General features: G+C 44.2%; 1 protein-coding gene and 1 pseudogene across 2 annotated transcripts; both read left to right on the top strand.

Annotated features, from left to right (window-relative positions):
• The first annotated feature begins 2148 nt into the window (after nt 1–2148).
• Nucleotides 2149–8559, top strand: LOC123169008 (FACT complex subunit SPT16). 2 transcript variants are annotated; one of them, XM_044586871.1, is made up of 2 exons: nt 2149–2564; nt 5159–8559. In XM_044586871.1, exon 2 carries the CDS (start codon nt 5175–5177, stop codon nt 8355–8357), a length of 3183 nt encoding a protein of 1060 aa, XP_044442806.1. In that variant the 5' UTR covers nt 2149–2564; nt 5159–5174; the 3' UTR covers nt 8358–8559. The 2 variants fall into 2 exon arrangements, with proteins under 2 accessions (XP_044442806.1, XP_044442805.1); XM_044586870.1 differs by having other exon boundaries at nt 2151–3866.
• A 4646-nt stretch (nt 8560–13205) lies between these two features.
• LOC123170975 (uncharacterized) overlaps nt 13206–14198 on the top strand; it is a 16676-nt pseudogene continuing 15683 nt past the window's right edge.

Below are 14198 nucleotides of genomic sequence, written 5' to 3' on the forward strand. Positions count from 1 at the left end.
CATCAGCCCGAGAGGCAATCCATCCACCACCACACTGGAGTAGGGTATTACACCACAACGGTGGCCCGAACCAGTATAAACCCCGTGTCTTTCTGTGTTGCGAGTTCGTCGAGTTCATCCGCGAATCTTAGCGAGCTATGGCATAGATCGGTAGGAGGGAAAGACTTCGCGCGTACCCTAGTGTTCGAACCTTAAGGGTTTGCCAGAACCCCACATCCGACAGTGCCCATGCGAGCCCTACCAAAACGAGGGCTTGCCAAAATTTTGGCGTTGGATTTGGCCGCCAGGGACTTGCCCACATGTTGATGCAGAACTAAAAGGGTGACCAAATAATTGGCAGGGATCCAGAAAATTGGTTGTGATCCAAACACCTCTCGACCCATCAGTCAACGACCAAAAAATTGGCAGGGCAGCTCTGGGCTCCCATTCAAACAGCCCCATAAAGTGATCACAACTTTGATGAAAGATCACAATAAGACCAACACAAATGTCATTTTTACAAATTCCCGCTGTAGTAGTTTGTCTTCCATTGAACAAAGTTTGTTTGAGTATGCAATAACTTAACTGCTTTTGAAATAATGGGTGTACTTTTACAATGGAAACTACCAATTTGTGTTTATTATCCGAGATGTAGGCGTAGATTATACCTTGCATGTCATTGCGATAACTGGTTGCACTATATTCAAGTGATATTAAACATGAATGTTTGGAAAAAACATAATATGAGAATTAAAACCGAAAATAGATATGATTTGTTGTTTTTGAATATTGCATAGTTGTAACATACTTATTTCAATATAAGTAGCATAATTGCTTTGCCATATGCAACTTAAGAGGAAAAGGTTAGTGGTGATCCTCTATTTAGTTATACATGATCATCTCCTACCTTAAACTACTACCAACATAATTTCAATCATTGATTGTTTCCCTATAAAATATATGTAACAAAATGGACTAAACAAAAAAAAACTCATATCTCAGGTGATGCCAATAGGGTGCGAGCCACATGGAGTGGCTAGAGGTTGTTGCATTGCTATTCTTGCTACCCATTGGGGAGTTGGCATACAAGAGAGGCATAACCGACGCATCCCCCCATAAGCTCGCATGGTCCTATGATTGTGGCGACCACCATGGTGGGTGGAAGCAGAGACAGGGAGAAGTGGAGCTCGAGATCCTGGCGATTGGAAAGGAGCTCACCTACATTGGCGACCGTGGAGAAGCTATGTCACCTACCGTGGCCTCCGGTCTGCAACGGTCGATAACCGCTCCTCAAACCTCATTGTGTTTGTAGTTGTTCGCCCTAGGGCGACCTATTGGACCATCATCCACTGGAAAATCGACGCCGACTCCCTTTATTCAACCCGGTCCAGAGCCCTAATGGGAGGCAATGCAATATGTGCTCGGTGTCCAATATTACTTCCCCTAGTTTCTTATGGAGTTGGAGGTGGCTGGCTAGCTGTCCCAAGTGATTTCGTCCCCAGCCAGGTGTATGTGACCAGAGGTTGCTTTTTTAGACCTACAACCAGTAGTAATCTTATATTTCAACATAGGGTCCTCTTTGCAAAAGTCAGGGACTAGCTTGTTATTTTCTTTCTTTCGAGTCTTGTAAAGAAAGTTTCATTTGGGGTCGTATGTGATAAAAAAAGACAAGAACAAACCTAGCCAACTAGGCCGTGCCTGGCAGGCCGGCCCGTTAGCACGCGTGCCTGGCCCGACACATGGTTAATCGGGCCGTGCCCGACTCGTGGCCCGCCGATGGCCGTGCCTAGGCACGCATGCCAGCACGACACGACCCATTTATTTTTTATTTTTTATTTTTACTAGTAAAAGGGCCTGTGCGTTGCAACGGGTAACAAAACTATATATTGATCACTTATTACATTGTGTGTTTGATGCGTGCAGATTTCGACCGTCTCGACACTCTTGTTGATGTACAATTGTTAAATAATAATCTAACAGTTTATGAGGTATTTTGACATTAACAATTATAATTGTAACGCACATACTACTTACATTATTATGCTTGTGAATGACAAGAGAAAAAAATACATGTCCTTAGCCAAAACAAATGAATTATTATTATTAGGAAAAAAATACATGTAAAAAAAATACATGTCGCTGCATCAGCCGCCCCACACGCACAGCGCGATGGAACCTTATCCCTTCCCATCTCCTTCCCTTGTTTCTTCTCACCCTTCTTCTCCGCAACCATGGGCATCTTCACCTCGCAATCTCGTCACCGGCCACATCTCCCTCCTCCTCCTCCAACCCAGCTTCGCTCCTGGCACGGCACACGGTTACTCCTCCGGCACGCAGCAGCCATCTGTATTGGGTGCCATGCTCATACCTCATCGAGGGGCGGCCGGCAGCAAGATCCGTGATGCTACTTTTGCACTGCTGCTGCGTCGACGGCGCCGTCGTGTGTTCTACCGGGGGAGGGACTGCTGGTGCTTCTAGGAAGCGGCGCCGCAGCTAGAGACGGCAACCGATGATGCGGCAACGGCCGGTGATGCAGCGACGACGTCTTGACGGTGTGGCAACGGCCGAGGATCCAGCGAAGGCAGGTCAGGGCGGCTTGCTTTCAATCCCACGTACGATTTTCCTTTTATTCTTTCAATCCCTATCCGATCTCTTCCCTTGATTTATATATAACTTCCCCCATGATCTCCGTCATGTCCGTCCTCCTTGTAGCTTCGTTTCGGCTTTCTCTTCCAATTCCATTGGGCACAAATCTTATTTTTCCTTCAGGTCAATATTGATTCTTGAGGCGGCTTAGTGACTTCAGATTATAGGCGTTAATAAATTGGTGGAACAGGAGCGATGTGGTACTATTTATTAATACTGATAAGCAAATAGATCCTTTCTTTCGCATGCGAGGCGGGACTAATGGAAATCAACGGAAACAAAAGGTGCACAACTGGCCCAGCTCGGCCCACGCACGAAAGTCAAAACTGCAACCCATGCGGGGATATGTGGGGGATGAACGTGAAGGACGGACTAAGATTAATACCACCTCAGATAGAAAAAAATAGATGAGGCGAACGGACGGACGAAATTACGGTGGTAAGAAGTGATAGCCGCTTTATTTTATTATTATTAGGTAAAGATAAAGATAAAGATAGGTCAATAGGCAGCCCAATAGGCTGAATCATAGGTGGGCCGACAGCTAAACATGCGCCGGCCCGTTTAATAGTAGCGTTGTGCCTGGGCCAGGGAGGACAGCACGCATGCCGGCCCGACACGCTGTGTAGTTAGCATGCCGTGCCTGGCTTGTATAATCCAGGCCGGGCCGTGCCGTGCCGGGCCAGCCCATCTGGCCAGGTTTGGACAAAGAACACCCACCGACCCGATGCCGACTAGAACGAGGGAAAAACTGAACCGAAACGAAACTCCGCTGATGCAGGACTACCCTTCCCTCCTCCCGCACGGCTCTCCTCCCTCGCCCCGGCGCCTCCACTCCGGCAACCCGCCCTACCCGCCGCCATGCCGACGCCGACGCCGACCGCCGGAACGCGGCCCGAAAACCCAATCCCCACCGCGCGCGCCCACGCCGCCGGCTCACGCGCCTCGGCCGGGGTCCGCTCCGTCGCCCGCCTTGACGGCCCGACCGGGCCCACCACGCGCCGCCTCGGGCGCGCCCGTATCCTGGTCGGTGCGGGCGGGGGCCTATATAAGCCCCTGGACGCGCGCCCGCCCGCGCCCAGGCGCTTCCCCTATTGCGATCGAGCCAGTTGCTGCGGTTATGCGAAGAGGCGGTGCGGTTCCCCAGAAGCGCCGAGATCGGAGGTTTTCGTTGGCGGCTTTCCCCGCTGGCATTGGCTGCCGGAGGTCCCTGAATCGGCGAACGACTCGAGCGATTGTCGTAGGTAAATTTCTTCTGCGTTTCTCGTGCTTGATCATGTCGATTCTTCATTGCTGTTCATGAGTTTGGGATTGTTCTTATCGAATTGGCGCCTCGATGCTTGCAAATTCCGGTGTAAAAATAGCATAACAAGAGATCTCGAGTTGGCTCGAGACTAAACGAATCTAAAAAAATAGCTAAACTAAACTAATCTGTTATACGCCGATATAATCTTCAATCTAAATTAAGGAAACGTTGAAAGAATCATATCTTCCAGCACTTGATTGATCTGTTCTTTGCCGAAATTAATCCGAATAACCAATTAGACTTGCGATCTGTAGAACAATCACAACAAATTTGGTACCTGTGGTATGTCAAGAAATCTAAAAAACAAAAATTGATTCCATCTGAATTTTCTTTCTGATTCCACATACTTGCTGCTATAATTTATGAATTAGGTGGTTCACTTTTCCGTTGCAAACCAAATTGTTTAGATTTGAAGAAAGAACACTGTAATCTGCATCTAATCTGATATTGTTTAACAAGAAATTGGAGTTGGCTTGAGACCAAACGAATCTGAGAATACCTAGACTAAACTAATCTGTCGATTATAATCTTCAATCTTAATTTAGGAAAACTGTGAAAGCTTATCTCTAGCAGTTGATTAATCTATTCATTGTCAAAATTAATCCGATAGTCAATTTGAGTTGAGATCTGTAAAATAATCACAACAAATTGGTACCTGTGGTATGTCAAGAAATCTAAAACGTTTGTGAAAACCTATGATTAAGATACTTAGAAACAACAAAAATTTATTCCATCTAAATCTATCATGATATGTTTCTGTAGCTAGCTCTAGTTAATGTTCAGTGCTTATTATGAATTTGATTTCGTACTGAATGCTTAGGATCTTCCATTGAGTTATATAAATACTTATAGCAATTTAAAAAATGCAGCATAGCCCAGCTTTGTACCTATTGGTTGACAACGTTGTCGGAAATTTAAACTGCTACTAGAACAAAATACAAGTTGATGACTAAGAATGCTGATTGAAAATCTACTTGTTGCTTCCTTTTCTATGGCATAATCATAGTAAGATGGTCTTACTGTAGCATAGCCCAGCTTTGTACCAATTGGATGATAAAGTTGTCGGAAATTTAAACTGCTAGAACAAAATACAAGTAGATGACTAAGAATGCTGATTGACATTGTATGCTTGCAAATTTCCATATATTGTGTACTGTTCTCGTAGCTTACTAACCTGCTCGTTCTTAATGATTTTTTGGTTCATACTGTACTCACATCTTGTTTTTGAAGGTATTTTGGTTATTAAATGGCTATTATTGAAGCATTGGATAGAACACCGGCTTCTGTTACTGGGTCTTCTCCTGCAGTCAGTCCAGAAAACTTCATCAAATGTATGAGGAAGTTTTATCGGCACTGGAAGGAGGATGAGACTGAGATATGGGGATCTTCGTGTGCAATTGCTGTTGCTACTCCTCCACCCTCTGAAGACATTCGATATCAGAAATCATTAGCCTTGAGCACGTGGTTTTTTGGTCATCAGTTCCTAGAAACTATAATGGTCTTTCTCAGTAGGCAGATTCATTTCCTGTGCAGCCAGAAGGACAGTGATGTGCTTAAACCTTCGAAGATGCTTGTTTCTAAAGAAGCCGGTGTTGATATCGTGTTGCATATACTGAAAAAGGGCGATGATGGATCTGCCTTAATGGATGAGATCATACGTGCTGTATGTGCGCATTCTGAATCAAACAATGTTGTTATTGGTCACTTAGCAAGAGAGAAGCCTGAAGGCAAGTTTCTTGAAGCATGGTCTGAAAAGCTGCACAGATCGAGGTTAAAGCTTTTTGATGTGTCAAGTGGCATCTCTGAACTTCTTGCTGTGAAAGATGCCACCGAGATTATGTATGTGAAGAAGGCTGCATTTTTGGCTGCTTCGGTTATGCGGAAGTATGTAGTTTCTAAGGTGGAGAAGATCATAGAGGATGAAAAGAAGATAGCACATTCAAAGCTGATGGTTCTGACAGAGAAGATACTACTTTCCCCAATAAATGTAGATGTTAAACTGAAGGCAGATAATGTTGACATATGCTACCCACCTGTTTTTCAAAGTGGAGGCAAGTATGACCTTAGGCCATCTGCTTCTAGCAACGATGATGATCTGCACTATGATTCTGGAAGCGTCATCATCTGTGCTCTGGGAGCCAAGTACAGTGGCTACTGCTCAAATGTCGCAAGAACCTTCCTGATTGATTGTAATGCAGAAAAATGCAATGCATATAAAGTCCTCCGTCAGGCGCATGATGCTGCTATTGCTGCTTTGACACCAGGTAGCAAGTGTTGTTCCAGTTATCAGGCTGCAGTTACTGTGATCAGGGACCAAGCTCCTGAACTTCTTCCTTTCCTTACCAAGTCAGCTGGAACAGGAATTGGCATCGAGTTCCGTGAATCTTGGCTGTCCTTGAGTGAGAAAAATGGCCGGACGCTAAAGGAAGGGATGATTTTCAATGTTTCACTTGGGTTTCAAAACCTTATAGACAAGACCAACAATGAGAAGACCAAGGAATTCTCCCTATGGCTGGCTGACACTGTTCTGGTCTGCAAGGAAAATCCAAAAGTCTTGACATCTTTTATCTCCAAGGCTGACAGCGATGCCTTCTACTTATTTGATGAGGAAAATGCAGGATTACCTGCTGTGAAACAAGCTCCGAAAGCAAACGTTATGGTCCCGGTTAAACCAGTGCTAAATCCATTGAGAGAAAATCTGCGATCCCATAGCAGGACACCTAAGGAGGAACTTAGGAAACAGCTTCAGTCAGAAATCTTAAAGAAGAAAACAAGTGAGGCAGCAGTGAGAAGTGACGTTGCTGATCATAAGTTGTTGGAGGGGCTTGGTCGTTCCAGAGCTATGGATGAACTGGTTGCATATAAGAATGCAAATGATGTGCCTGTTTCCAATCGACTGGACATTATTCAGGTGGACAAACAGAATGAGGCTATCCTGTTACCAATATATGGAGTTACTGTTCCCTTTCATGTTTGTACCATAAAAAAAGCAGAAATTCGTGGGGAAAGCAGCAGTGGAGTTTATGTCAGCATTACATTTAATGTCCCTGGCACTGCTTCTGGTCTTCAAGATCCCCGCTTGCAGAACCTTATTTTTTTGAAAGCAGTCACCTTCCTCTCAAAAAACAGAAGTCATGCTGAAGAGGTTATTAAATCGGTGAAGACTGTTCAAAAAGGAGTCACCGAAAGAGCTAGGAGAGCGAGCTTGGTTAGTCAGGAAAGGCTTCAACTATGTGACGGAATGAGCAGGGATAGGATTCAGTTTCCTGATTTGTGGATACGGCCATCGTTTGGTGGCCGTGGGCGGAAGGTCGCTGGAACTTTGGTGGCCCATGTCAATGGTTTTCAATATTCTGCATCGAAAACTGAAAAGGTGGATATTATGTTCAGCAACATAAAACATGCCTTCTTCCAGCCAGCTGAGAGAGACATGATAACGCTGCTCCACTTCCATCTGTACAATGAAATCATGGTGGGCAACAAGAAGACTAGAGATGTGCAGTTCTACACTGAAGTGATGGATGTTGTGGACGCGGTTGGTCTTAAGCGCCATTCAGCACGGGACCCTGATGAGATTGAGGAAGAGCAGCGTGATAGGGCACGAAGGAAGAAAATAAATGGACAGTTTGAGCTGTTTGTGAAAAGGGTTGTTTCCGTTTGGTCGCAGCCAAGATTTCAGCAGCTCGGCTTACATTTTGAAAGGCCATCACAGAAGCTTGGCTTCAATGGAGTCCATGGCAGAACAACTTGTTTTATAGTTCCTACTCCTAGTTGCCTGGTACAGCTTGTTGAGTCACCGTTTCTTGTGACTTCGTTGAGGGAGGTCGAGATAGTATGCTTGGAAAGGGTGGCCCTGGGGCAGAAATCCTTCGACATGGTGTTTGTATTTCAAGATTTAAAGCGAGATGTTGTCCGCATAGAGGTCATTCCAATGGCATCTCTTGACAAGATCAAAGATTGGCTTAATGACAGCAACTTGAAGTACTATGAATCAAAGCTGAACCTCAACTGGCGAATGGTCCTCAAGAAGCTCGACGAGCCAGGTTGTGACACAAATGACAGGTGGGAATTCTTGAATCCAGATGCTACTGACTCAGATTCAGAGGATTCTGAGACAGACGATGACAAGTACGAACCTTCTGAAGCGGAGTCAGCCTCTGATTCGGATGATGAAGACAGCGACAGCGAATCAGTGGTGGATTCTGGCGAGGATGAGGCTATCTCGGCTGGCTCAGATGACGACGACGACGACGACGACGCTGCCGAGTCATGGGACGAGATGGAGCGCAAGGCGAGGGATGCCGACATGGAGATGGGCAGCGAATCCGACAGCGAAGACGAGAGGCAGCGGCGGAGGGAGAAAGCAAAACGGCAGTTGAATCCCCAGCAGTCCAAGGGTGTTCCCCAGAAGAGGCAGCGTGTCAACTGAAGGCTAGATTTCGGTTCCTCCTAGCAGTAGTAGTAGTTTCGATTTCACTGCGAGTTTTTATCCATGCCCTTTTGGCGTCTGTCGTCTCCAGTAGTGGTGTTGACTTATTGCTATATACTTCCAGCTAGCGGTTTTGCATATTTCGAAGACTAAAGTTCTAAATATATGCCCCTATCATTTCTAACACGTCATGTTTTCTGCTTGCTGGTTTTCACTTGAGCACACTACTTTTTCTCATTGTTCGTGACACAGTTGAAACTTACTCCTATTTTCGTGACTTTTTGCTGCCAGCATCAGAGTAAAATTCATATGCATGCATCACAATGTCAGCCACGTACTTTCTGCTGCCAGCATCAGAGTAAAATTCATATGCATGCATCACAATGTCAGCCACGTTTGAGCAAGGCCAATTAACTCTTTATCCTACTGCTTATTTGTTTTTGCAGAGAGAACAAAAACAATTCTTCACTCCAAGTACCTCTGTACAATGATGTCTGTTGTTGTCAAGCCTTCATAAAGATGATGCTCATTTTTTTTTGATAAAAGATCTCCTTTATTCAATCAAAACTGCATTGTTTACAAGGAAGGGTAACATCACCTCTGAAGGCGAATCCATCCAGATACTAGGAGGAGAGAATTTAGCCAACTTGGCAGTTCATGGGCCACCTGATTACTATCTCCATTACAGAATCAAACAAAACGTCATTAAAATCGTAAGACATGTAATAACAATCATCGAGAATGGCACTTGCCACTGGGCTGGAACCTCCCTCCTTCAGAGCATTGACAACCTCTTCGTTATCGGAGACCATCTCCATTTTGCTACATCCCACAGTTTGTGCCAAATTTAGCCCAAATCTCACGGCAGTTGCTTCAGCAGAAAACGAGTCATAACAAAAGTTCAGTCTTTCATTCGCTGCGGCAAGAATTTACCATTGTGATCCCGTAGAACAGCACCAACCTTACCATTAAGCCTTCATAAAGATGATGCTCATTTGGTTACACTCTTGAGAAGAGACAGCTCTCTGTTTGAACAACTGTCTGGCCTTAGAACAACTTCCACAAAAGTGAAGTTTTTTGTTTTGGCCAATCTGTTGATAAACAGTCATTATAAAGATATTTTTACTTGCAAAGTTGCCATTCTTCCGCTCACTTATTTAGGGATCCCAGTAAATTCTACTAGGATCCTCAGCAAGTACTGTAAGAGTAGAGGAAACAGTTGAGAAAAAAATTAGAGCGCTGGCAGGGGGAAATGGTTTCCATTGGATCTTGTTCTTTTCAATGCATGTCTCAGTTCTATCCCCTTATATATGTTATATCCTTTTATTGTGTTCTAGCGAATCTGTTTACCTGCAACGGGCACATTGATGTCAGTTGCATACCATCTGCAAGCAAAGCATCGGTTTAATCCTTAACCACCTAAAAAAATATTCACATACAAAATAGCTACATATTTCTTGATTTTCTGTTCATATTCTTTGTCGACAATTTATATTTTAGTTAGAAGTGTTCAGAACCAGTTCCGGCCAATCAAGGTCAGCGCATGGGTCTGGGAAGCTCTTCGCTATCAGGCAAGCTCTCCGCAAAAAGAAGTGCTCGCTCGAGGAGGACGTCGTTGCCCATGTAACCGGCGACTTCCTCAAGGTAATGTGTTGTTTCGTTCTTATCTTCTGCACATTCAGCCTTGATACCATAGTCCACTGCAAAATTTGAACTTCGCCAAGGCAAAATTGGACTGCCTTATTGCCTGCTGTTAGATTCAAGATCCTGTACATGTGGAAAATGTGGTCTTGATTGGTTTATCTTCGAAGGTGATAAATGATCCCATGATTCTTACCTGGCACTCTTTTGGTACTCTGTTTATTTCGAAATTCGTTCGTAGCTGTGCTGTCAGTTACAATGGTTTTCCTCCCGCATTGTGGTAAAATGCCAAGGAGATCTATGGATTTAAATATTCACTGATATAAAAATAAGTTACTGTTGATGCTTTTGTGAGTACTTTGTTCTTTCTCCCAAGAGAACCATAAAAAATGCCTCTCTCTGTTGCATGCTGTTAACTCGTGAAATTTCTAATGCAGTATTGAATCCCTTTATAGGCAAATGATATGTGTAATGCTACTCCACTATTCTAGTTCTGAAGGGAAGTGATCAACAAATAGTTCTTTACCTGCTCTGCCTCGTAGAAGCATGTATATTCAAGCTCAACCTTATTCTGCCCTATTTTGGTCTTTCACCTACTGTTTGCAACCATTAATTAAACAGCTCTGCATGATTGGTATGGCTTGATTCTCAGTTTGCTTTGCGCGTCTCTCTCTGTAGGGAGATATATGCATTCTTGAAGTTGTCATACTTGTGTGAGTTCAGTCCTTGAATCTGTACTTAATATTTGTTGTATGTAGATGTGCTACTCAAGTTGATATAAGGCTCTCCCTACAATAGTGTGTTTAGATCTTCGCTGTCACTGTCTAGCAGTTTTCATTTGCTCTTCCAGTGATCTCTGTTTTGGCCTATTAAAGTATAGTTGTGTAATGGTGTCTGATTTTATCCATGTGCTAACACTTCACAGTTTTTGCTATGCAACTCTTTCTGCTATGTCATCTCCAATTCTGTTTTGCCTATAGGCTTGACTGAATTACACTTTGTTCCCTAAGAAATGGTGTACTGTTTTGAGTGGCGCGAATTCAAATTTAATTCCTACTCCCTTTGATCTGTTTGATCATGGGCAAGTTTCATGCAGAGAAAATATATTTTACATGGCACTTCTCTTTTTGAATTTACCCTCAATTCTCTTACATCTGTTTTTCTTTTGTGTATATGTGCAGTATGCTTAGTTATTTTTATTGCACGCATTTAAACAAAATCCAGTGAAAGGTTCTGTGGTAATTACTTTTATTTGTTTCTGCAGACACTTGCCTAATTAAGCAGCCAATGTTAGTTTCTTTCTACAATCTTATGCGCAGTTCTAATTTTGTCACGCTACTCATCAGGTTAAATGAAGCAAACATGTAGTTGTACGCTGTTCACATCGTTACCATGCTATAGCTTTAATTCGAGGCAACACAGTATACAAAAACAATTGACATATGCTCAGCTGGACATATTCTTGTTGACTTGCTTCTTGGGAAAGTTGGCTTCTGTTTATTACTTTTATGTCTGATTTCCTTTTCCGGTTTCTGGTTGCAGTTAGAGTTTGTTGCTTAGTGCTGCTGGACAGTTTAAAGGCTCTGATTTTTTGTTTATGTGCTTCAACCAGGCAATTAAAGATGCAAACATTCAGGAGTCAGGAGAATGTTGAGGCGCAAGGGAAGTGAAGGCGACATGGTGGTTGGTGGAGGAGGTGGCACGACGCTTGCTGAGGTCGCGACGGTGGCGTCATCTAGGGAGGAAGTGAAAGAAGAGGAATGGGGTGTCATTGGGTGGGACCACGCCACCTGTGCCTTGGGTTTTGGGCCATTTGGCATGGTGACACCACTCTAATCTCCATGACTGGAATCGTCAGGGCCATATCCAAGCTCTAGGCAAGCTCCCGTCTCCCTTCTTCAGGTCTGAATCGTCTCTCCCTTGCTAGGTTCATTTTTGTGCCTCCATTTTGTTCTTTCATTCCAACTGTCATGGTTTTTATTTATATTTACGTTGCTAAAGATTTTTAAATTATACGTGCGGTCCCGATAGCCATTGCTTGCAATCTGCTTTCTACCTTAATTTGACTATCAAGTACATATACCTATAACCTGTCCTTTATTGTTTTAACTTTATTACTTGAATTCTGGAATGCAGGTCTCCTACCTAATGAAGACATTGGAGAATTCTGATGCATCAGTACTGATATGAAAATATATTGAACAGATTGAATGCCAGAATCTATAAGCTTTCTTCTTGAATATGTTTTCCCATTAATTCTCAATGCCACACTTATCTGCCATGCGTTCTCAGATTCACATTCTCTCTTTTCTTTTGAAGCACTTTCCCATCTCATAGCTCAAATGAGATATCAGTAAACCTAGTATCACTTAAATCATTGTGTTGTTCTCCTGCAAGTTCCTGCCGATTACTACTACATGTCTATGATTTAAATATTGTAAATCTGGTTTATGTATAGTCAGCAAAGGACTTGGGCATATCTTCTATCAGTTGCACAAACTTTTCGGCTAGGGGCAAACCGTACGTATATAAGGTTTCCGCCGTCCTTTGTTTTTTCTTCGAATCAGTGCAACCCGATGATTAAAGCTTGGTGTACGTGATTCATGCTGGTGCTGGATCTCAAATGTTCTAACTCCACATGCTTATTCGGTTTATTGACAATTAGGGCGAAACCGACTATGTCATGGTCGAAGACAACAACCAGAATGTTTCCATTTTTTTTCTTTACCTACTACTCCTATTTAAGTATATGATTCATGTGTTGATGCGAAAGTGTTGTTCAGATCCCGAGCTCATGAGAGTCGTAGCTGTGTTTCGATAAGTAATTGTTTCATTAGGCCCTATTCTGTTACACAGGGATCGATCGGGGATGTATGGGAGACGCCATTCCACTGGAGTGCGGCGTGACCTAGGAATTCCGAGTTTGTTTCCTCTTCCTTTTTTTGGCAGTTCGAGGTTTTTTTTTGAATTGCCTAGCCCGTAGGACCCCGACTTCTTTACGCGCTCGGCTTCCCAGTCGGATTGAAAACGAAGCCCAGAAGCGGCCCCGAATTTTCTGCCGTTATATAAATACATGCATGCACAGCGTCAGATTATACTATTGTTTTCGCCCGACGACGATCCGGCATGCGAATCACTAGCTCCGTGTCAAGAAGCAGCTTTTCTTTCAGGGGCGTTTCAAGAAGCAGCTAGCTGCTGCGTGTGACGATGCCCACGGCTAAGAGATCCAGGGCGAGGGCGAGGGCGAAGGCTGCCAAGGCCAAGGCCGCGGAAGCAGCCAAGACGGCCAGGGCGAGCGCCTATCAGGCCACGAGGGCAGCTGACGCGGAGGCTGAAGAAGCTGCCATGGCCGCCTTGGAAGCCGCCGAGACGGCCAGAATCAGGGCTGAAGGAGCTGCCGCCAAGGCGAGAGAAGCCGCGGGCGAGACGAGTCGGCCAGAGGAGGAGGAGGAGACGGAGTGGGCGCAGTGAGAGGAAGAGCTGTTCGCCTCCAAGTTCCGTCGTTACTGGGACACATTCTACGCCTTCCGCGGCGTCCGTCGCTCCCGTACCTTCCTTCAAACCAGTGAGTGAGAGCTTGCTCTTCCCTGCCTCCATTCCACAATTTGTCTATAGCTTTTCACAAAGTTTGTATTTAAAAAAAAAAATCTATAGACACTACATTACGGAACAAGGATAGTATATTTTTCGAAAATATCTTATTTCATTCTTTCATTAACTTGGTATTAATGGATCAATGCAGCGTCTATCCCCGCCATGCGTTACACGTACCCTGCCCCTGATAACAGCCCCAAGGCCATGGAGACTCTATAATGTCGGTCAAGATCGCGGCAATCAAAGAGTGCTTACGCTGGCCACTGCAAGTGTTTGGTCTCGTTGCTGCACGCGACAACTTGGATCACATGCGCAACATTATTTTTCACCGTTCGAGAAATAACTGCCAAACCATCACCGAAGAGGTTTGTATGTTCTTACCCCTCCGTTTTCCTTTCCAAGTTGCTTCTCTGTCAATTGTTTGCTCTCATATATATGGAATACATTAGGTTGGTTGTTGCACTATATCCACTTGATGCAGCCTTACTATTGATGTAATAGAGCATAATTACGAGCTTTGCTACATCAACGGACAATTACGGGCTGGTTACGGGGCGAGGTTGAGTTGTCAAACTGTTATTGGATTAAAGAGGGAGGAAGGGCCCC

This window comes from Triticum aestivum, chromosome 7D (genome assembly GCF_018294505.1).
Source record: "Triticum aestivum cultivar Chinese Spring chromosome 7D, IWGSC CS RefSeq v2.1, whole genome shotgun sequence".
In the NCBI taxonomy this organism is placed as follows: domain Eukaryota; kingdom Viridiplantae; phylum Streptophyta; class Magnoliopsida; order Poales; family Poaceae; genus Triticum; species Triticum aestivum.